Here is a 25,689-nt window from a genome sequence, read left to right on the forward strand (position 1 = left end):
GCTGAATTCATCTGATCAGAAATCTATATCTCCTTTCTATTTCACTTCACTGACCCCGATTATATCTAGACTGATCCTATCCATTCCTCTTTTCAAACTTTCTAGCTTCTCTACCGTATTAAAACTTTTGCTGTCCCACGCTCAGACTCGTAGAATGTTAACCTTTCGTTGGCTGTTGCATCTTTTTCTCATGGTTGCCTCGGCGTTGCAGACCTCCGCATCTTTGGCCAATCGAGATATCATAAAGACACTCTCAATTACAAATCATATATCTTGTGGATACAGATTATATGACATTAACGCAGGGTTTCCTTTACCTTCAGATGTTGATCATTGCTGGTTCTTTCGCCTTTTAGGAACGGTTCCGTACAACAGGGGCAAGAGGTTTTACTGAAAATCTCCCCGCTACTGTGCCCTTCTTTGACAATGACGTTGGCAGAACGAGGGTTACTACTCATATAGGAAGTCTTCGACCGCAATTACTGATGGTTAACATGCAAAATTTAAGAATTGCCTGTATTTTTAATTTATTTTCGTTTCTACGTTAGTAATAGTCTTGAAAACAGTAGCACGATGACGCGCACGTTGACGACGCCCATAGCGCTGCCTGTATCTTTGGTCATGGCAACGGTCGGTTTATTGTTACTGTTGTAAAAACAGCTCGTGCTGCTGCTGAGTTGGAGAGTTTTTATTCACGTTCCGTGATGGCTTATCTCACCTACCATACTGATGAGGTAGCTAACAAAGATTTTGGCAGATCTCGTTATTATTATAATAAGGCCACGATTCTCCGTGCACATAGCAGACGAAGAGTAAAGAGTACTGAAAGTGTTTTCATTTGGTTTAAGGAGCATGGGTGTTGTGAAAATGCAACTGTAACTGGTGACTGTGCTGTTTATCATTATCAATAAAGGTGATCTTCATGTCTTAAAAGGGGGACTGCTGACCTTCGCTGTTTAGTCCCCCTTAAACATCCCAACAACCACCGCCACCACCATGTCTTAAAAGAAAACACATTGATCTTGCCAAAAGACGAGAAGTGATTCATCTTGGTGTTCTAGTTCTCTGGGTTGTCCCCGGACAGTAACAGTAACCTTGATGAGTCCCAGTAGCTCCGAAAGGCTCGACGTTTTGTCGTACTAGGGTGATCAGCTACTGAAGAATTTGCAACAATGGGCTCATGTTTGATGTACTTTGAAGAACAATGGAGGTCATATTATACTTGGTGCACAAAGCCGACAACCTAAAATTGACAGCATTCAGATTTTTGAAACGAATGTCATTGTGTATCTAAAGGGAAAATGGAGGTGGTGTAGTCGTCGTACTGGTAGTAAACAAGCAAGTTAAATCAATCGGAACAGAAATTGAAGCTGCAAGTGAAATTGTCTGGACAAGACGCAATATCAAGAGAGCACATAAACTAATAACTGAATCCTTCTGTCGACCACCAGACTCGCCCCATATGTAACTGAAAATTTCAAGTCATAAGTACATATATTCCACAATTATACTGTCATTATTGGAGGACACTAATGATTGTGTAATTACATGACATAGTTACATGTTTTAAGGGGTGTGTAAAATAATACTAAATACTTTCTATGAAAACTATTTACACCAGATATTTCTGACGAACACTCACGTCGGAAATACATTAGATATAAAGGCAAGAAATGAAGGCTTGACATCTTTGAGGATGTCTGCACTGAAACAGATGTCAGTGACCTTGAAACAGTTGCAGCAACAATGGTTTTTAAAGTGAAAAGTGCAACTTAAACAGCTACAAAGATTTAAATGCTCAGTAAACTAGACAAAAAGGCAGGCGTTTCATATAGGAAGGGGGACCTCAGGTCACTTAGCAGTGGAAAGGAGCATGTAGCATAACTGTGGCACAAGCTTGGAAGAATATTTGACGAAACGCTGGATACATACCCACGCACCAGAACGGTTCACGACTGGAGAGACCTTCCATGGTATTCAGTCTCTGTAAACAAATTTCCAAAGAGACCCTGAATGCTGAACAGTTTTGTGAAACAAATCATATGACTATATAAAGAGAGAAACTAATTGAAATACATTTGATTGTCAGAAACGCTAAACTTGAATCCTTCAATGACTGTAATAGAAGAATCTTCGAGAAAAATTTCTTTCAAAACACAAAGAATTTCTAATCATAAGTGTAGGCTGTTAGCAGCACGAAAATTAATGGCCATACACTTACGGATGACTTGGGAACTAAAACTGAGGGTAGCAAAGCAAAAGCAGAAATGCTAAACTCCGTTTTCAAACGTTTCTTGATTAAAGAGGAGCCAGGATTATTGATCCAGTCTTATCCTCGCACCATAGCATAGTTGAATGCCTTACAGGTAGATACTAGTGTCAACGGCGGTGAGAAATGGATGAGACCGCAAAAACCGGAATAGCTCCAAGGCGTGACGGAATCCATGTCAGATTATAAACGGAAAAGAAGAAGAAAAAAACAACACATACGTACAGAAGGGTGGGGGAAATGACGCACAAAACTAACCTCGAATAGCTTAGAAATCAGTCGGTAGTAGAATCTTATAACGTCACGATAAAGGATGACAGCCAAAACAGTTGCAGGATAAAAATTTATTAAAATTTCTTGACCAAGGTTTCGGTACATACAAATATACCTTCATCAGAAGTAAAAAATCTGAAATTACATCATGTAATGGAGATTAATAAAACAATTATGCCAAAGGCGTCGTCAATTGTTTTATTAATCTCCATTACATGATGTAATTTCAGATTTTTTACTTCTGATGAAGGTATATTTATATGTACCGAAACCTTGGTCAAGAAATTTTAATAAATTTTTATCCTGCAACTGTTTTTGGCTGTCATCCATTATCGTGAAGAAATTCAACAGTTGCTGTTGCAGCCATGTTTAAAATCTTGAGAATCTTATAATATACTCTGATCTCAAACATAATGAGGCTTCTCGAACAGAATTACGTTGTCCATGTCAACCAGTTTGGATCCACAACCGACTCGCACTTTACTCTCATGAGTCATGAAAACTATGGATGAAGGCAGTCGGATAGATGTAGTATTTCTTGACGTCCGAGAAAAATATGACTCAGTACCGCACAAAACTAACCTCGAATAGCTTAGAATTCAGTCGGTAGTAGAATCTTATAATATACTCTGATCTCAAACATGATGAAGCATCTCGAACAGAATTACGTTGTCCATGTCAACCAGTTTGGATCCACAACCGACTCGCACTTTGCTCTCATGACTCATGAAAACTATGGATGAAGGCAGTCGGATAGATGTAGCATTTCTTGACGTCCGAGAAAAATATGACTCAGTACCGCACAAAACTAACCTCGAATAGCTTAGAATTCAATCGGTAGTAGAATCTTATAATATACTCTGATCTCAAACATAATGAAGCATCTCGAACAGAATTACGTTGTCCATGTCAACCAGTTTGGATCTACAACCGACTCGCACTTTGCTCTCATGACTCATGAAAACTATGGATGAAGGCAGTCGGATAGATGTAGCATTTCTTGACGTCCGAGAAAATATGACTCAGTACCGCACTAACGCTTGTTAATGACAGAACGATCATATGGGGTGTATAACAAAATTTGGGACTGGGTTCAGCATTTCTTGGCAGAGAGGACGTATCATGTTATGCTGGATGGAGAATCATCGACAAATATAGAAATTTTTTCAGGTGTGTCTCAGGGAAATTTGTTGGAACGATTGATGTTCATGCTGTATATTAATGATTATTTTTGTATTATTTATTTACACGTCTAGTTCCGTAGGACCAAATTGAGGAGCAAGTCTCCAAGGTCATGGAACATGTCAGTACATGAAATTACAACATAAAAGTAATAACACAAAAAATAAAATGTTTATGAAACCAGAAAAAGTCAAGGCATAAGTTTAAGCAAACGCAATCTACAATATTACATGAGAATTAGGTTAATTTCTCAAGGAATTCCTCAACAGATTAGAAGGAGTGACTTATGAGGAAGCTCTTTAGTTTCGATTTGAAAGCGCTTGGATTACTGCCAAAATTTTTGAATTCTTGTGGTAGCTTATTGAAAATGGATGCAACAATATACTGCACATTTTTCTACACAAGAGTTAAGGAAGTGCGATCCAAATACAGATCGGATTTCTGCCGAGTATTAACTGAGTGAAAGCTGCTAATTCTTGGGAATAAGCTGATATTGTTAACAAGAGACGACAGTAAATAAGATATATATTTACAGGCCAACGTCAAAATACCCAGACTAGTGAGTAGGGGTAGCAAGAGGTTCACGAACTTACACCACTTATTGCACGAACTTCCCGTTTCTGAGACAAAAGTATCCTTTTACCCTACGGCATAAGCGAATGAAAATAAGCAAAGTGGACTAATTGTCGTGTCGAACGATCACTTACTTCAGATACCGTTCGAATAGTAAAAATGGCAGCATTAAGTCTTTGAACAAGATCCTGAACGTGGGCTTTGCACGACAGTTTGCTACCTATCTGAACACCCAGAAATTTGAACTGCTCAGTTTCACTAATCATATGCACATTCTGTGAAATTGTTGAATTGTGTGTTAGAAACCATAAAAACTGAGTCTTATTGTGATTCAGCGTTAGTTTATCTTCTACAAGCCATGAACTTATGACATGAACTGCACTATTTGAAACCGACCCAATGTTCCACACAACATTACTTACTACCAAATAGTGTAATCAGAAAATTACCCACAATTTATATAAATAAGGAACAGGAGTGGCTCCAACACTGGTCCCTGGAGCATCCCCCATTTGACCATATCCCACTAAGTCCACAGATCCAGCCATTTTAAAGAATAACGGCAGAGATACTGCAGATGATGCAGTTATCAATGATAAAGTACGGTCTGAAAACTATTGCACAAATGCTCCATGAGATCTTGATAAAATTTCAGAATGGTACAAAGAGTAGCAACTTTATTTAAATGTTCAGAAATATAAAACTGCACAATTCACCAAACAAAGAAATGTAATATCCTGTGACTACAATATCAAAGAGTCATAAATGAAGTCAGTTATATCATACAAGTACCTTGGCGTAACAATTTATGGTCATAAGAAATGGAATGATTGATCACACTTTCATTTATAGGTAAATTAGATGGTACTTTGGTTCACTAGTAGGTCGCTCGATAAATACAGTCGACCTAAAAAGGAAACTACTGACAAAACTTTCGTGGGATCCATTCTGAAATACAGATCAAATGTATAGGGCCTATACTAAATTGGAATAATGGAGGATATAGAACGGATAGAAACAGTGACTGCACAATGGTGATAGGTTTGTGTGAAGGGCGAAATGACGTCATGGAACTGTCGATAATCTGAACTGGAAAGACGCTTGAGGATAGACGCCACCTATCCAGTGAAAGCCTACATATAAAGTTAAAAGAAACGAGTATTAAGTCAATGTCCTGGAATGTACTACAGTCCCCTATGTTTCGCTACCGAACACACAGCCATTTCAGCTTGCATTCTGCCCACGCTCCATACTGGTTTGGGGACGGAAGAAACACTGGTACGTGGTACACAGTGTTAGTCCTTGCTATCATACACTTCGCAGGGGTTTGCACAGTATGGATGTAGTTGTAGAAATGACGACAGAAGCGATCTCAGAAACCAGGCGCGAAGTAGTCATTTGTTCAGACTTGACGGTAACGCTTGATGTGTTAAACGTTTGGCGTTTTTACTGCTGGCTTTAAGGGACGCATTGCGGTATCCATATTTCAGAAAGTTGTAAAAGTCTGTAACGACCACACAGCTCTATTTTTGAATACCGTGTACTTTTATTGTCTCTTAAGGATGGGTGGTCGCGCCTGCTATACTACATGACCTTGCTACAATACTGAGTGGCTATCGTAGCGTCTAGCTACGAACTCTCAAAGAGTAATAAAATTTACATTTACAGAACAGCTGTTACTCAGATCGAACTTCTTTTGAAGATGTTAATCTCGAGTTAATCTGATTACTATTACGGCAATCATAGTTATTCCGGAGCATTTAATGGAAATTTATGGGGGTAGTTCTATGTAGGAATAACATTTAACACTTTAGTTCACACTCACCTTAATCATCATTTTTGTAATTAGATTTTATCACTAAGATTTTCTCAGTATTTGCAACTGATCTGGGAACCAGTGCAAACTCGCCTTCACTATTTTACTTCTGAAAAGGAATAATTACGGCTTCTAAATTCTGCCACCAGAAAACCTGAAGGGACAAATTTTGAAAATAGTTTTATTCATTGAACCTGAAATAGCTAATAAAGTTATCTTTCTATAACTATAACTGAATGGTACTTAACTTCGATACACTGTCACGTGTGGCACTTGATATACAACACCTAACAGAATGCAATCCAATTAACTTCCGGTACGAGATTTAACCAACGTAGTCCATGGCTGTCACTGCTCAATTTGGCTGCTATCCACACTCTTGACGACGAGTAGGACGCTCAGACAGGTGTGGCGTCGAAGCGGAAAGTGGTCCGAATTTGTGAGCGCCATCTTGGGGCTGCTGCTAGAGCTCAGAAGTCCCGGGCGAATGGTTGTGCATGTGTGGCGTGATCTTTCGTGGAATTCGTTATGTACCCTTGAGCCTGGTTCGCAACAGAACCTTAATCAACCACTGCTTGCTGTCTACTATCTCCACTCAACCTGCTGCAAATTTGTTCCAAAGAAAAAGTGTACCAAAAAACGGAAGAGAGAAGGCCACCTGCTAACCATATAACGATGCTCTCTGCTGGGCCAGAGTACCGCGAAAGGAAAGGCAATCCAGAGACGGAAACGAGAATGGAAAAAAGGTGGCATTTAAAAAGCATGATGGCTTCCCCATTTCGGTAGTTGATAACACCCTTTGCTTTATAACAAGCTATTCCTTTATCAAAAAGAGATCAGACGTTCACAAGAATGAGTTTTGCAAAGTCATATGTGTACAACATTCTAATGAAGTACACAACTGCTAATTGTAAAATAGTTATGTAATTCAATATCAAACACAATGAAATAATCATTAATAAAATATACACTAATGGCCATTAAAATTGCTACACCACGAAGATGACGTACTACAGACGTGAAATTTAACCGATAGGAAGAAGATGCTGTGATATGCAAATGATTAGCTATCCAGAGCATTCACACAAGGTTGGCGGCGGTGGCGACACCTACAACGTGCTGACATGAGGAAAGTTTCCAAGAGATTTCTCATACACAAACAGCAGTTGACCGGCGTTGCCTGGTGAAACGTTGTTGTGATGCCTCGTGTAAAGAGGAGAAATGCGTACCATCACGTTACCGACTTTGATAAAGGTCGGATTGTAGCCTATCGCGATTGCGGTTTATCGTATCGCGACATTACTGCTCGCGTTGGTCGAGATCCAATGACTTAGCAGAATATGGAATCGGTGGGTTCAGGAGGGTAATACCGAACGCCGTGATGGATCCCAACGGCCTCGTATCACTAGCAGTCGAGATGACAGGCATCTTATCCGCATGGCTGTAACGGATTGTGCAGTCAATAGATGGGGACGTTTCCAAGGCAACATCCATCTGCACGAACGGTTCGACGACGTTTGCTGCAGCATGGACTATCAGCTCGTAGACCATGGCTGCGGTTACCCTTGACACTGCATCACAGGCAGGAGCGCCTTCGATGGTGTACTCAACGACGAACCTGGGTGCACGAACGGCAAAACATCATTTTCTCGGATGAATCCAGGCTCTGTTTACAGCATCATGATGGTCGCATCTGTGTTTGGCGACATCGCGGTGTATTCGTCATCGCCATACTGGCGTATTACCCGGCGTGATGGTATGGGGTGCCATTGATTACACGTCTCAGTCACCATTTGTTCGCATTGACGGAACTTTGAACAGTGGACGTTACATTTTTAGATGTGTTACGACCCGTGGCTCTGCCCTTCATTCGATTCCTGCAAAACCCTACATTCAGCAGGATAATGCACGACTGCATGTTGCAGGTCCTGTACGGTCCTTTCTGGATACAGAAAACGTTCGACTGCTGCCCTGGCCAGAACATTCTCCACATCTCTCACCAATTGAAAACGTCTGGTCAATGGTGGCCGAGCAACTATCTCGTCACAATATGCCAGTCACTACTCTTGTTGAACTATGGTATCGTGTTGAAGCTGCATGGGCAGCTGTACCTGTACACGCCATCCAAGCTCTGTTTGACTCAATGCTCAGGAGTATCAAGGCCGTTATTACGGCCAGATGTGGTTGTTCTGGGTACTGGTTTCTTAGGATCTATGCACTCAAATTGCGTGAAAATGTAATCACATGTCAGTTCTAGTACAATATAGTTTTCCAATAAATACCCGTTTATCATCTTCATTTCTTCTTGGTGTAGCAATTTTAATGGCTAGTAGTGTATATGTTACTGACAATTCAGTAAGAAAAAGTAAGTGCAACGTTTTTCTGTTACAAATTACCAAGTACAACCCCAACTTTTGGCTGTTGTACAGTTTTATTCAATTCATTATATAAACTACTTTAATCAGTGTTGTACAGAACAGAAGCTAAATTAACTTTCTATTATTTAAGGTAAACTACCCTCTATTTTTCTTACCAATTGGAACTGTTTGCTGAATTCTTAATATGTTTCTTTCTATAGCTGTTGCAGAGAGATGGAAACATTGGTAAAGCCATAAATGCGCTTTTCTCAATACCTGGTCTTCTGTACGAAACTACAATTTACTGCGTATTTGCCCACATCATGTCCGATCAGGTAAGCGACCAAGTACATGTAGAATTATTTGTTTTGTCGTTAATTTGTGGACATGCCAAACGTAATGTCTCGTCTCCAATTTGCCTGCTGTGCGCAGAGTGTGGAGAGAGAGGGAGGGGGTGGAAGAAAGCAGGGTGGTCTGTGACTATTATATTTAACATTATTAATTATTTTATTTAATGAAACTGTTAAGCAGTTATTTAATTCTCTTCATTTTTCGTGCTCGACAGGAGCAATAACTCTCCTTATCGACTTAATAGCGTCTATATAACGGGGGTAGTTTAGTAGAAGTTTGTAATAATTTTAAAATTAGTGAGTGGAACCATTATCTGCGTTTAGCTGCCTTAAACTATAGCCTGCCGGCCATTTCAATTTTTTTAGCTGAAATTTTTAGTGTGCAGCTGCAGTTGAAACTCAGCGACTATTTTGTTGAAGGCTAGTTACAGTAAATCTGAACAACCATTACAGAAATATGCTAATTATATGCAGATATTAAACACACACATGGAGGTCAGTCAAGCGCTATGGACATAGTTCTCATCCGTTCACGAGCATTTGCCTACATATTCAACACATCTTTCCTCAGAGCAGTTGCATGTTTATTGCAGTAGGAATCTGCATGAAAGCTGTAAAACGCTTTTCGTGATAATCCACAATGCTTCATCAAAATTAGAAAAAAATAACGATAATTCCTCGTTAACGTAGACTAAATTAGACTTAATAACTCCATTAGTTCTTTGAATATTACGCAGTAGGAAGTACTTTCTCAAGAAGTAACCCTAACTAGAAAAATAAAAAGAGAGTCTAAAATTTTAGCTCCCAGTGAAAATTACGAATACAGTAGAGACTGTACCATAAAAACGAAATTAATTTCGACATGGTGATCCATTCGTCAAGATCATAGTCAACGACGGGGACATGTACGAAAATATTCTAACTGCTGTGCGGTATCAAAATATTCTGTATATTGCACTACATTAAATTGCGTCCGAGGCAGAACGAATAGCAAAAAGAGCAACACAACGTCTATAGCCAAACATTGCAAGATCGAGCCCTGCGTTCATTTTCAGTACGACTGTTTGAACTTTGTCCCAGATTAGGCATAGGCCGGCCGTAGTGGCCGAGCGGTTCTAGGCCCTTCAGTCTGGAACCGCGCGACTGCTACGGTCGCAGGTTCGAATCCTGCCTCGGGCATGGATGTGTGTGTCGTCCTTAGGTTAGTTAGGTTTAAGTAGTTCTAAGTTCTAGGGGACTGATGACCTCAGGTGTTAAGTCCCATAGTGTTCACAACCATTTGAACCATTTTTGAACCCAAATTAGGGTTCGATTTTTTTCAGGCAACAAACACTGGGGCTCCCAGTTGGGAGTGGTTGGCATGAAAGGAATTTTTCCCTCATGAATGGAACATATTCCACTCCATGGAAAGAAGCGTAGTCCAATCTTTCCCTTTGTGATTACTAGCCGATCAGTGTCTTACGCCGGCCGCGGTGGTCTCGCGGTTCTAGGCGCGCAGTCCGGAACCGCGCGACTGCTACGGTCGCAGGTTCGAATCCTGCCTCGGGCATGGATGTTTGTGATGTCCTTAGGTTACTTAGGTTTAAGTAGTTCTAGGTTCTAGGGGACTGATGACCACAGCTGTTAAGTCCCATAGTGCTCAGAGCCATTTGAACGATTTTTTCAGTGCCTTACCCGTTGTATCCAGAGTTCAGGTATATGTTGTTTACGGCTAAACTACTGAATAGTTAAGCAAATTCAAAGTACATGACAAATATTACCCCAACATTCATAAACATCATAGGACGAACACTGTATTAATTAAGGTTACTGATCGTCTGAAATACACATGAAGAGTTGTGAGGACACAGTATTGACACTATTAGACATCAACAAAGTATTTGTGGTCGTCAAGTTTAACGTACTGCTCATTAAAATGCAACAGCAGAAATTTTAAGATATTACGCTGAAGTGATTGTCGCCGGCAATGAAAAGTCGTCTTGGATGGACACTCTCCAGTGATTACCAGAGGGATCAGTTCTGAGCTCTCTACTGTTTTTCTTGTCACTGACACGTCATAGATTGTGCTCTCTAAAAACCCGTTAATGCGCACAATCTCGTGCATAGCCCAAAAGCCAGACCTGAAGAAATCAATACTTCGATCGTCCACAAAAATGATGATCTGTCTTCAGTGGTAAGATGGGTGCAAAACTAAAACTAAATGCCAAAAAGTCACAAGTAATTTTAGCATCCCATCAGAAAATAATAAGTTCTGAGTTTCGCGTACAGCTTGCCCCTCTTCTTCTCGTCAGCATTTCAATACTTTATCAGAAAACAGTGAAGAGCCTTTTTGTAACTTTAGATGAGCGTCTCTTATGGTCAGAAAATGCAGTCGCCATTTACGGGAAGAATTCCGACTGCCTCTAATTCCTTGAAACTTTTCGGAATATACGAGGGTTGTTCGGAAAGTAAGGAACGATAGGTCACGAAATGGAAACCACAGCGAAAATCAAAACCGTTTTCTTTGCATGTTTAGCTACACCTTCCAGGTACTTCTCTACATAGTCACCGCTCCGACTTAGACATTTGTCGGAGCGTTATACCAAATTTCCAACATCACCGTCATAGAAGGCAGCCGCCTGTGCTTTCCAATAATTCTCTACGCTGGTCTACAGCGCGTAGCCTGCGCTCAAGTGTTGTCTTCATATCCAACGCTTCATGTGAATAGAGATGATACTCAGGACGAGACAATTAGGCCTGTATTGTGGGTGACCGAACACTTCCCATAGAGAAGGCTGCAGGAGCGTCTTCACTGCCCCTGCAGAGTGCGGCTGAGAATTGGCATGAAGAAGGAAGTGTGTGGCAGTTGTGTTACGTGGGCTGAATTCATTAAGGCGAAGTATCTCAGTGGGCCTTCCTTCTTGACGGGAGACATCGTTGTTCTAGGCTCCTTTACTCGCTCACAGGCGCTCACAACTGAAAAGAGCGTCATGATGCGATCGACGTGCATACTAGAGACAGTGCCCAAAACGTCTGTGAAAAGCCTCGTCGAATTTTCACAGTGGTTTCCATTTCGCGACCGATCGTTCCTCACTTTCCGAATAGCCCTCGTACAGGTGTTTCCACTAGATGTGATACGTGAAGTTGTGCTATCACTTATTCTGCCGATCCTCCACTATTGCGATCTATTCCAACATGGCACCAGTAGTGCAAACACTAGACGGTTAGAACTGATCACGAATGCTACTCTGTGTAATATCTGCAACGTCCTTCTGCTTGACCATATCGCTGCTTAATACGCCAAATTCGGTTGGTTGCGACCAAATACATTACTTGACTCTATTGGCTTCACAATGCACGTGCACGCCGCTACCTTTCATCAGAGATGAAGGGCCTGTCATCTCATCATAATCCAAACACAAGATCTCGTATATCTAATACTCTACCTGTGTACATCCGTGAAACAGGAACATTTGCGAAGTCCTTCACCGTTGCTGCTGTGCGCCTCCGTAATAGGCCACCCAGTACTCTGCGCGCAGTCAGAGTCCCTGTCGCTTTTACGTAGTAGCTGAAGCCGTTCCTTCGTTCACCCTCATAACGTTGCCGCAAAAGTCGACGTATATGTCCAGTTTTCCTCCGCCAAATTGTAAAACAAATGCTCCTATCTTAACCCATTTAAGCTTCTTTTTCTTTTCATTTCTCAAGCAGTCACGTAACTTCTTTTCCATCTTCCCTCATTAATCGCATTTTATCGCGTTACTCTTTCTATCCTCTGTCACCCCTAAGCTCATGTCAATTGCTGCTGGACCTCATAGCTCAAATCCAGCATCCTGTACCTTGTTTCTGTTGTTATACTCACGAACGAAAAAAACCGTATTTATTTTTTTCTGTTTCTGTATTACAGTAATTGCTGAATATTTTATAGCGTTGCATATTTCTTGTATCTTATAACATGATGTCGAAGTTAATGTAATGCAAAATATAAGGGCGACCAAGACGTTTCCTTTGGCAGGGCATCCAGTCCAGAATCTGTATGCCAATCAGGCAAAATTTCCGCGAGCATTGAGATAATCACCTCACTGAGGCACCAAGTTAAATATACCCGTCTGGTAACACACAGCGCTCTGCTGTGATAAAGAAGTCCGTAACTGCCTGCCGAGCATCCGTGTCCGAAATGAACTGTCGGCCCTTCAACGCCCTTCTTAAGGGACCGAAGGCTTGATAATCGCATGGAGAGAGAGGTGGGTGGTCGAGTGCCTCGCTCTTGAGATGGCGTAACTTCTGGGCTACGATATTTGCGGCACGGGGACGTGCGTCATCATGAAGCAGCAGCGGCGCCCCTTGTCGCAGTTAGCCCGCACGTTTCGCCTTAATTACGCTCTTATACACCCGCAGTCGAGGTCGCGCTGAGTTAAATACACACTGCCTAACGCCCTGAAATAAAAACTTATTTGCAGAATGTCTGGTTGGATGTAAGATAGACTGATGGCCCAAACCTTGACACGTGATATAAACAAATAAATAACTAAATGAACAAAAAATTGCGATTTACGGCAGAATTTGTCTTAAACTCAACAGAATCCATCTGAAAACTGCGATCGAGATATAAGATCAGGTTTAATTTAGTTTCTCGGACACTACGAAGTCAAAAACATGAAGGTCTAGACTGTAAACGTTCACGAATCTTTTAAATAGGTATAGGAGAATACGGCCGGTGGCTTACTGGGTATGTGGTGCAATGTACCTCATCAATGTGATAGGGCACCACTGTTGAAGTCTATAACCTATCTGCTATATTTCCACACCAAAAAAATTCGTTTAACTGCTGCGAAACTTATGAAACATCCCGTTAGGAAAATGTGAATGACTGTGCTAGTAAACCTCTTACGTTATTTGATTTTCAAACAGCTGAGCACACATGTCAGTTCTAGTACAATATATTTGTCCAATGAATACCCGTTTATCATCTGCATTTCTTCTTGGTGTAGGAATTTTAATGGCCAGTAGTGTATATATATATATACATATGACATCCATCTTTACAAATTTCCTTTTTCTGGCGAACACACGTCCAGATCGTCCGCTTATAGCAACCTCTCAAAACTCTGCCATCGCACTCTCCACATCCACCACTGCTGGCGGCTCACTTCCAACTGCGCAACGCTACGCGCTGTTCCCATCCAACTGCCCATCATTACACAAGCGAATATTCCAACAGTGAGTCCAACTAGCCACAGACTGCACACAGCACAGTCAGTGATTTTCATAAAGAGCGCTACGTGGTGTTACCAACATAAGAACCTAAACAGCCTACTTACACTTATAACGCGTTTCATTTTTGAAGTCCGCTCTTCAAATTCCTTCTGTCCATTAGGGACCACGTCAGCGGTTTCTGGCCATAGTAAAAAATTCATCAAACGGTTAGAAAATCATATTAAATCAATTCTAACTACATAGTTTGGTATTAGGTGTTATGTCACAACATTTTCTGCATAGAGTTCATCTTCCACTGGAGACGTGAAGAGAGAACCACGACAGCTTAAAAATCATGACTGAATAACTTTAATAACTTAGAGTTACCTCCTCCTATATGCTCTGAGAAATTTTAGAAAAAATTAGCTATGCCTAGAGTCTTAAATTAGCATGTCTTCAATTTGGCACCGCTTGATATTAGTTTCTTCTCTATACCATCCTGTAAACTGAGTTTTGTACCATCTCTCGTATTTAATCTAGACATACCTTTACAAGAGGCGGCAAAAATTTAAAAAATCCAATGATTCCTAAAATAAAAGTGAGAGATTAATTCTTCGTGAAATGGAGAGTTCATCTGGTGAAATTGTATCTAGAAGCAAAGCGTTTAGGAAGAAGAGCTAGTTTTGAGAAAGAAGCAATGGTTAAGAAGGGTGTACGAGAAGGCAACTAGCTTTATCTTTAGGGGTTTTAATCTGTTCGTGTAACAAAATGTAGTGACGATGATCATAAGACAATAAGGCATGGAGATGAATGGTAAAAAAGCACCTTGCATAATTTTCGATGTTGATGTTGTAATACTGGCTGACTGTCCTGCAGATCGGATGCTCAAGATTTTCTCTTCGGCCCTCGAAGAAAGTAAGCTGAAAATGAATCTCTTATAGCTTGATCACAGTGCAAACATAAATTTGTGTACATCCAAAGATAAGCAAGTAACGATACCTGCAAGATGTCTTTACGTAGATTGACAGATGCAGTTAGGCAGTCAAAAAGATAAGTGGTTTTGTCAGTAAAGTGTAAGAAAAACGAAAAAGGCATTTGGAAATGACTACATATGGAAACCAAAATATTGCTGAAACAATTGTTATATGCTACTGAATAATGGGCAATGGATGCTACGACAGTACCAACTGGGAATAAAATTCACCAGTAAATAACGGATCGATACGAAAAGTAAGACGATTGTGTTATAAGAAAAAAAATGGTTAGAGATATCTACTTGAGAAGAAAATTTAATTTCGTCGCTTTTCCAGGCATGAACATGGAATAGAGAGACGTTCTTATGTCGAAAGTAAAAAGAAGTGTCCATAAAAATCCAGGAAGAATTCTACTGTATCTTGGAATTTATAACATACATGGACCTTAAATTAGATGGAAATGTCTCACCCTTGGAGGGGTAGAAGGAGAGCAGAGCTTTGCGGGCACAATTGACTTCACAGGTGTAGACAGTGCAGGTAAGTCGGTACCTGCCGTAGTTAAACTGCGACGTTCTGACAGCACTGCCTTACGACAGCCTGTTTTATGTTAACCATAACAAAAACACCGTTTCATATCCGTTTGCAGACATCCATTTGCAGACAGCAGGATGACCTAATAGAATACCAATTCTTCCTCTGTCCACGTAAATTAACGTTCCAATTTACGAGAAATGCTAAGCATACAGCATCTGCAGCAGCATATGAAAGATGTGAAACTACGATAACGAATTCTTGCTGTTTGGGCCAGACATCACACGTTTTTAAATCGGGTGACTATACGGCAAGTGAACACAGCCTTTCTGAGGACTATAGCTGTGATGTTAGATTGGTTACTGTCACTTTTATCGTCTAATAAAGCATTACAATGCTGGTACGCATATCAAGAGCTTCGAGTAAACAGATTTTCAATTTTTTCTTGGAAAAGCTGGCGCTTATAGAACACAGAAGTCTAGATTGTTATGTTTGCTATGTGTATGTATGGGCATTCTTGTTTAAGTAATGTTCATGTTTTTATGAGAGGCGGGTCGAAAGAAAAACGTAAATAACGAAATGAGTGTTGGAGGAAATGGAATAAGAGAAGTCAGACTAACGGAAGCAACAGAGGAAGTTTCGTTTCAAATGGAATCTGAGTTAGATCCTCTTTTTAAATAATTAACGCTTTCGGCTCATCGTGTGGACGAGATTCAGATTATCGATCATTACGTAGCGTAAAAAACTTTGGTTTTTATTATCAGTGTCAGTTAAATGACAGATAGCAAGGAGGTGACAGTGGTAAACTCAGCATACTCACAAATGAGAAGGATTTTTTATAACATATATTCGCCTGACCAGCATTACAACAACATTGACAATTATGAACAGTTAGATTCTTCAGAAAAATAGTATTTTCATTAACACGGAATTATTTTTCCTTCCTCCAAAAGAGGCAATATAAGAGCAACAATAAAGTTATTAATGAATCACACAATCAGAATGACATTTAAAGTTATTCTTTTAAAGATTTAAGGAAAATTTTAAATTTTAGACACAAATTGTGAGACAATCAATGTTAAAAGAATTAACAAATTTTATAACAATTTTCCGTTATTCAGTAGATGAGTTAATAACACATCCAGTTCATACGTAAATAATAAAAGCCTTAAAAGTATTAAATCACAACTAAAAGAGCTTAAAAGAAATATACTTGGTTAATAATCAAGTGTTGATCCAGGGTGACAGCTTGAGCTTTGCCCGAACATCGTTCCGTCCCTTCATTTAACTCAGATTAGGTACTCTGAAAAATTAAAACTACACAGCCACAAGGTAACAGGAATGAATTACAGATCGCACGCCTAAAGATCTCATAAGGCCCTTTCAGACCTTAACTGCGAGCAGTATATGTCTTTAGATTTCATATCTGTAATCTTAAATTTTTAAAAAAAAGGTGGCAATTTAACACATGGATATTTTAAAAGGAACAGACAATTCAAAAGAAGGAAACACTCTACTTAAAAAGATTAATTATTTTTATACGCAGCTATGACTGTACAAAATAGTAGCTGGGCAAGGTATTGCTTTCTTCTCGTGACCATAGGAATGACTCTAAACATGTTTTGGTAACTCGGAAAGCTGATCTACGTCGAGGACTAAGACAAAACTAGACAGCGTTGTTTGCGAGATCCCATATTAATTTTCTGTAACAAGGCTCTACTCAAGAAATAGATTTCGCTAAACGCAAGCAGTACTTTAGTCACACGTAACAAAAGGTTCTCAGCGTTTTATTTCTGCACCGCTTCTTGTGTGAATAGCAAATAGTGACAGCAAGCCTCCACAAACTAAAGCAGCAGAGATAGGAAACGTGCTGACTCTCGAGATGCAATTCGCGACCACGAAGGCAGGGGAAATCAGAAATTCTTTGAGTGCTGTAGGCACACTTTTCACAAGTATGAAGGAGAAAAGAAAAGTTTTTGCCACAAGCACAAAACATGTATGATCACGAGTCCGCCCATGCTACTCTCCTGTCTCGTATTCTTTTTCGAACGTCACTTCATTTGAGACGCCAATCTCAGGCTTCACTAACACGCTATCAGACAGCTGTTTGGCTGTCCTCCCACATCTAAGATTGTGTATTAGGTTCACCAGCCTCACTAATTATTCAAAACCGCATGAGGCAAGGACTATACTTATATGCTTTCCTTAAGCCTCAGTGTAATGGAAACATGAAGTTCTGCGACTCGTTCGTTGGATCTGTGAAATACAGGTAGGCGATCAGTAAGGGAATATCAGACACAAACAGTAAATACAAACACCTAAAGCAAGTAAAAGGATAGCTAAGTAATGAGAAGATCACGGATGAATAGAAATGGAACAACAAAATATAGCTTATTCCGCCTCAATTCAATGAATTTCATGTCCAGTTAGCAAAAAGTAGCTAGCCAGATTTTTGCCACGGTCACAAACATAATCAAAACAAGGGAAACAAACACTCGTGAGCGAAAACAGTAAGCCGATATGCTTAATAGATTATTTGTCCACTTCTGGAATGTAGTACCGGCGATGAACGTGGCATGGGTTCCACAAGTCCGTGGAAAGATTTGGGAAGTATGTGGCACCAGGTGCCTACGCACGGGGCACTCATTTATAGGTCGTTCGTTAGTGGGTGCGGAGCAGACGACCGGTTGCGTCCAAGATGTGTTCCATCTGGTTCAGTGGAGGCGAATTTGGTGACCACGACATCAAAGAGAGTTTACTATCATGCTAGTGAAACCACAAAAACACGATTCTGGCTTTGTGACACGGACAATTTTCTGCTGGAAGATGTCATCTGCATCGGGGAAGACAAACATGAAGGGATGGAGGTGGAGCATAATGAAGTTCACGTAGTCCACAGCAGACATGTTGCCTTTGATTACTATTATAGATGCCACTGATGAGGTGTATATTCCCCTCAGAACAATACTGCTCTCACCGGCTTGCGTCCGCGGCGTGCTTCGACCTGCTGTTTCTCGAGTATGACAAGAAACATGGTTATTCCCACGATGCGACACGAGTCCACTGCTCCATGGTCCAATCTGATTGATCCGATGTCCAATGCATTTGCAACTGACGATGTCGTTATGTGGACTATGTCATATGAGAACATCGGTCCATATGTTGCGGAACCTGATATTCAACAATGTACGCTTGGCGTGCTCGGTAACAATTGTGCCCTTAACAGCGTTGTAATCTGTCGTTAGAACTGCCACAGACTGCCACGTATCCCGCTTCACATGGCGGGCATGCCTCCGAACACATTTACGATGGGGCGTGGATGTCGCACCACGTCGTCTATTAGTGGTTTACAGTCCTGCAGCCACTTTGCATAAATACTCACGATAGTAGCACGCGTTCAGCCTATCAGCTTCTCCGTTTCTGGCATGCTCTTACAACAACAATAATTTCCAATTCGTCTCGCCTCTGTAAAAAGTGTCAAAGTGACTCGGAAAACGGTGCACTCATTTATGTAATGCGGAAATGGAGCTTTTTATCGGAGGTCCGAAAGGGCTTGATCATTGGCTTTCGGGCCAAGGGTGGAAGAAATTCGAAACGGCTAAATCTCTAAACTGTTCACGTGCTGGCGTGGCTAGAGTATAGCGCGCATGGCTAAATGACGTTATCCAAAACCGGAGGCAATTGTGGTGGACCACGGACCGTAGATGACAGTGGTGGGCGACGGCTGCGGAGATGTGTATGGGCGAATAGACGTGCATCTGATGAGCAATTATGCACTCAGATGAACCTAGGGGCTAACAACACTATTTCCTCAACGACCGTTCAGCGAACGTTGCTGCGTATGGGCTGTGCAGCAGGTGCCTGGTTCAAGCCGTCATGCCACGTGCTGTTCATCGGCGACGAAGAATGGAATTTGCACGAGTACTGCAACTGGACTGCCACCAAATACCGCAACTGGATGGCCACTGAGTGGCGACACGTAGCCTTCTCAGATGAATCACGTTTTATGCTTCGTCGGACAGTTGCTGACTTCGGGGTATGCGGTATGAAACATCTGAAAGCAAACACCCTGCTACATTCGTCGGAGACATTCAGGCTGGAGGAGAGAGCGTTATTTTTGTAGCATTCCGCGGGTGATCTTGTCATTCTATAAGGCACAAAGGATCAGCAAAATATGCCTCTATCCTTGGGGTAGATGTCTATCCCTACTTATAGTTAGTTTTTTCCTCGGCACAATGGCATCTACCAGCAGGACAATGCAACGTGTTACTCAGCTCGACAAGCGCCAGGATGAGTTTATTGTACTTCCCTGGCCCCCAAACTCCCTGGATGATGTGTGGGACAACCTCGATCGGGCTGTTCGCGCCCTGGATCCTCAACCGAGAAAGTTAACGCATCTGCCTAATAATAGAATCGGAATGGCTCCGTATCCCTGTTGGTACCTTCCAGAACCTCAATCACTTTCTTCCTGCACATCTCGTAGCAGGACGAGCTGCAAACGGTGATTATTCAGGCTCTTAAAAGGTGGTCACGTTAATGTGACTGGACAGTGTACTTTCCTGTCTGCGTCACGTGCCCACAAAAAACGCATTGTTTTGACTCCTCAGTATACTTAAGCTATACTGCGTTCTTATCCCGAAAATAGCGCTTCCTCCCAGTGACGCCCATGTTATTCAGACCGGTCGGTGGCTGGTCGGAGCTCAGTCCTACGCCTGTTCATCACTGTACGCGCGACATGCCCCATTCCCCTGCTACCACGTTCTCCAGCTTCGTCGTGACGAGACGTTAAATAGTAATCTCTTCCTCCTTCCTCCAGCGCCGGCCGTGGTGGTCTCGCGGTTCTAGGCGCTCAGTCCGGAACCGCGTGACTGCTACGGTCGCGGGTTCGAATCCTGCCACGGGCATGGATGTGTGTGATGTCCTTAGGTTAGTTAGGTTTAAGTAGTTCTAAGTTCTAGGGGACTGATGACCACAGATGTTAAGCCCCATATTGCTCAGAGCCATTTGAACCATTTGAATCCTTCCTCCAGCGTCGCTTTTAGCGCCTCTTGTCTAATTACATGTCTTCTGTCCCCATTATCTTCTTGCACCTTTCATTAATAAAGACGTGATATGATTCCATGTAGTTAACCCTTCAGTTTCACTATCCCAACGTTGTTGGTAAGAATCCTCTACATTTGCAACACTTTAACATACCCGTGTTGAGTCACACCACAGCAATCTCCTTGTTTTGATCCTCTCGATAGCGAATTTTTCGTGATGCCATTAAAACACGGGAGCTGCTGCCGATGTATTATTAAGGCCAACAGCAACCACATTTCAGTTGCTCAGACGCATTAAGTTGCCGTACAGTATTGACTGGAACTGAAGTAAATTCCCGTAACGCAGCTTAGCTGAGAGTTGATGGGGACTTTTGCGTAAAAGGAAATAAAACTAAACTCGGCTCGAGCAAGCGATGGAGGCCCAACGGTACCGACCGACTTCCGTGTCATCCTCTGCCCACAGATGACACTGGATGCGGATGTGGAGGGGCATGTGGTCAGCACACCGTCCTCCCACCCGTATGTCAGTTTACGAGACCGGAGCCGCTACTTCTCGATCAAGTTGCTCCTCAGTTTGCCTCACAAGGGCTGAGTGCACCGGGCTTGCCAACAGCGCTCGGCAGACCGGTGGTCACCCATCCTAACGCTATTCCTGCCCGACAGGTGATCTGACGAGAAACGGTGTTAGCCTGCGGCAAGGCCGTTGGCGTAAAAGGAAATGCCGATCTAAAATAACCATTCCATCGCGTTTCTACTTCTCGCCAATCGTTCCCTTGCGCATTTCACAGATGACAATTAGATGCAGTAAAATGAGGTATTAAGCATTCACTCCTAAAAATCAAAAGATATCTGCACAGATTTTTTTCTAAATTATTATGACAACGAGTCACCATTTACAGTAATATAATTTTTAAACATAATCATTCAGCTTTTCAATGCACTAGGTCTGTCTCTGCACGAGCTTTTCCACGTCTCCCTGAAAAAAAGTTTTTCCCTGAGCAGCAAGCCACCTCTTCACCCGAGATTAATCGCCTGCCTCGTTAGCCATCTTTCGCTGTACCAAAGAAGTGGAAATCCAACGAGATTGTGCAGGATGATCAAAGACCTGGTGTTACATATTCTTAAGACTTTGAACGTCATGAGGGGTGATATAAGGACAATCGTAAGCTTCCAAAAAAAGAAAAAAAATGTGGCATATGTTTGGAGTTGTAGTCATCAAGTTGGTGGAAAGCATTTCACTGTAACGTTGACTGTTGAGTGTTGACCCCTTTTCCAGGCAATGTTCCAGAATTGAACCTTGTGCATCCTAAAAAATTTGAGCAACAATTTTCCTGCAGAGAATTGCCTCCTGAATTTCGTATCGGCTGCAGACCTGGAGTGATTCAAGCTCTAACTCTCTGCTCTCAACAGAGTGATAAACCAGTATTTTATCTCCAGTGATGATACCTTCAAAAATATTTCACCTTCGTCAGCGTGACGATTCAGTACGTGCTGGCAGATTCTGACACGATTCTGCTTGCTCTCATGATTGGTTTATTCTGTGACCCGTCTTGTACAGACTTTACGAAAGTTGAGCCTGTTATGGATGGTGTCCTATGCAGAACCATAATTGTACGTCTGGTCTGGAACTACTTCAACAGTCACTGGACGGTTATACAAAATCATGTCACAGATTTTCTCGTATCGCCATAAAAGAAGACATACAGGTTTTCAGAGAGCTATTCCTTATCGGTGCAGAGAGGGAGTGGTGCAGCCATGTTCAGTTCATAAGAGCGCAGGGTAAAAAGCTAAAACCTGAAAAAAATAAGAAAATGGTGTCATCTAGCTGCTGTTGAGCGCATTTAACTAATGCCAACCTAAAGACGATTAGAACGATAACGTAGACACTTAAGGACTTACACTCAACTGACTGCTTTAGTTTCTTATGATCTCTTTATTATTTAGACTAAGTAGTTTCAAAATGTCGAAAATACTTTCCCGTCCAGTTTTATTTTGGCCATCCTATATACATTAGACATCGCCGGGAACTGGCCACACAGCGTTTGCACACCTTAACCGAACGCAGCACTCTGTAATATATTTGCACAGTTATTGATGCGGGTAACTGGTGTTCCAAACCTGTTTCAGAGCGAGAGGCTGATGTACTCCGCCTTCTGCTGCGGCTGGGTCAACAACGACGCACGATTCAAACGCAGCCTTGGCATCTTCATGATGATGACAGTACGACCGATCGTAATCACGGTGGGCAAGACGTGCACGCTGTCCAGGCAGATGCTGTTGCAGGTGAGTGAGACACAAGTAAGGCGTTATCACAGATATGGCGAAAACTGCAATTTCACTGTTATCCTCAACTATAGCCGTTGTTGTGATGGAGCACGATGCGTGTCATCGATGCAAGAAGAGAGGCCAAGCGTGGTATGTCAGATGTAAAGATTGTACGTTAGTACTGGGGGACATATGTTCTTGTAATAGCGAAACGATTCATGTCCTGACATGGTTCCTGCTCAAAGCTGTATCTGACTGCATTAATTGGCCACCAGAAAGGCAGAAATTAGTACAGTACTGTCATTCATTCATTGAGCAAACCTGGTGTTTTAAATGTTTATTCCTTCAAAAGTGCAACGGTTCACCTTTGGAAATGGATGTGAGGTCTGTACACGATCGAGAAGATCGTAAACAGAATTTAGGAACACATTGTGTTTCAAATCTTTCGAAACTGATGAAGAGTACACAGATGAATTATCAATGTATAGAAAAATTTAAAAAAAAGTTGAAACTTCCTGGCAGATTAAAACTGTGTGCCGGACCGAGACTCGAACTCGGGACCAGCTGTGAGGACAGTGCGTGAGTCGTGCTTGGGTAGCTCAGTTGGTAGAGCACTTGCCCGCGAAAGGCGAAGGTCCCGAGTTCGAGTCTCGGTCCGGCACACTGTTTTAATCTGCCAGGAAGTATCATATCAGCGCACACTCCGCTGCAGAGTGAAAATCTCATTCTGAAAAAACAAGTTAGTCGAAATGGTTCATTTTAAATTTCCTAAATCACTCCAGTATTTCAAATGAATTTATCTGTCCCCACTAAAGAGCGTGCACGACGCTTGCCCGTCCTCTGTTAGAGTTTTGCTCTCCGGTATGGGATCCTTACCAGATTGGATTGACGGAAACGTCGAAAAATTTCAAAGAATGGTAGTTCGTTTTGTATTATTGTGGAATAGGGGAGAGAATGTCACATACTTGATACGCGAATTAGGATGGCAGTCATTAAAACAAAGGCGTTTTTCGTCGCGTAGAGACCTTCCTACGAAATTTCAGTTTATTTTCCTCCGAACACGAAAATATTTTGTTTAGATACATCTTCATAGGGGGAACTCATCATTCTAATAAAATAAGAGGAATCAGAGTTCACACAGAAACATTTAAGCGTTCGTTTTTTCCGTGTGCTGTTAGAGGGTGGAACGCTAGAGCAGCAGTATCAAAGTGATTCAGTGAATCCACTGTAGAGATGTCATATAGATGTAATTAGCTATCGAGATTCTCTTGGTTACTGATTGTGATTGTTGTAACTTTTATTTCGCAAGGACCTTGGAGAAAGTTATAACCCGATGTTTTTGAGATTACTTTTCGTGTGAATCGTCAAGTAGTGGCCATAGACATATATATTTTGCTTTGTTCACAGGTCTTGAACGGAACGTACGGCTTATTGAACATGCTCTACTACATGCATAAAAGCAAATGAAACGTCACCGAAGAGGCAGACCTGAAGACCACACTGAATGTCCTACACGTTTTAATAACACGGCAGAAACAACTGTACTACCAAAATTTAAATGTTTCCTGAAAATGTAAAGCAGAGCTCTGTTGATAAAATATCAGTCAACAGTCATTTCATGAACTCTCCATGAAAATCATTTACGACTTTTAATTTAATATGAAATAAATTTATGTATTATTTTGATATGTATTAAATCCGCGAGTATACCCACACTGTGTCTGTCTTTGGAGCGAATAATGTACTTAATCTAATCTTGCGCCGGCCGGAGTGGCTGTGCGGTTCTGGGCGCTACAGTCTGGAGCCGAGCGTCTGCTACGGTCGCAGGTTCGAATCCTGCCTCGGGCATGGATGTGTGTGATGTAATTAGGTTAGTTAGGTTTAATTAGTTCTTAGTTCTAGGCGACTGATGACCTCAGAAGTTAAGTCGCATAGTGCTCAGAGCCATTTGAAGCATTTTGAGCTAATCTAATCTTGCATTTTCACAATATTGTTCAAAATATTAATGTTTCATGCTGGCACTTTGCAAGACTTAATTAGAAATTTATGTCACAGAGATTTCTATTACATTATGTCGACGCCTTTGGTTTGCAAATAAATGTGTAGATACTTAATATAATCCGGAGTAGCGATGACTGTAATAACAGAAACTTCATGCATCGGATCACCACTATATGCAAACTTTTACCTTCAAGTTTCACAGTACGGCGATTGAGGATCTTACTTAAAAGAATTAAATAAATGATAATCTTTTCTAGTATTACGAAAAGCTCACTCGTCTTTAAGATAATTGAATCCATGTTACATAAAGTTGTGTTTCTATGAGAGTATAAACAGTATTAACACCTTATGAATACATACCTGTACGGTAGGAAGTTACGCAAGCAAGCATATCGTGTACTTTAGTTCGGAGTGGAGAAAGCTCAGACGAAATTCGAACACAGCACTGTCAATCTGGGTGTAGTGTGCGCTTTGTTCTACAGCGTGGCTCTGCCGAGTGCGTATCAAAGGGAAGAAGAGTGTGAAACGACGCTTGAGAGTTACACATGAATTACACGTATTGATAAAGGATAAAATTTTATGCACAGCATTTCAACACGTAGCTCTACAACACCAACGAATAATTGACGGAATGGTCTCGGTAAAACTATATTACTGGTCTTGTTTTTAAGTACAAAGAAAATAATTTGGGACTAATGTTGATTATTAAGATACAGTAATGTCGAAAGCATCATAAAGCTAATATGTCTCAAAATAACTGCAAGCAATAGCAACAGAAATGCTCGGGATAGCTGAAAACTTCTGTCTGTATTTTCAGCACATCGCTGTGGACACAATTAGAAAGAAATGGTCGATTTATAGCTGCGAAGACAGAAAAGAGGAGT

At 41.4% G+C, this 25,689-nt stretch overlaps 1 protein-coding gene across 1 annotated transcript in view; it reads left to right on the plus strand.

Moving 5' to 3' along the window:
• Nucleotides 1-24,303, plus strand: part of LOC126457838 (odorant receptor 2a-like) — a 37,990-nt gene extending 13,687 nt beyond the window's left edge. The window contains exons 2-4 of the mRNA XM_050094475.1: nucleotides 8,692-8,805; nucleotides 22,667-22,822; nucleotides 24,212-24,303. Of these exons, the coding sequence (XP_049950432.1) occupies nucleotides 8,692-8,805; nucleotides 22,667-22,822; nucleotides 24,212-24,271 (330 nt within the window). The 3' untranslated portion in view covers nucleotides 24,272-24,303. The remainder of the gene's footprint in view (nucleotides 1-8,691; nucleotides 8,806-22,666; nucleotides 22,823-24,211) is intronic.
• Nucleotides 24,304-25,689: the final 1,386 nt, after the last annotated feature.

This window comes from Schistocerca serialis, chromosome 1 (genome assembly GCF_023864345.2).
Source record: "Schistocerca serialis cubense isolate TAMUIC-IGC-003099 chromosome 1, iqSchSeri2.2, whole genome shotgun sequence".
In the NCBI taxonomy this organism is placed as follows: Eukaryota; Metazoa; Arthropoda; class Insecta; order Orthoptera; family Acrididae; genus Schistocerca; species Schistocerca serialis.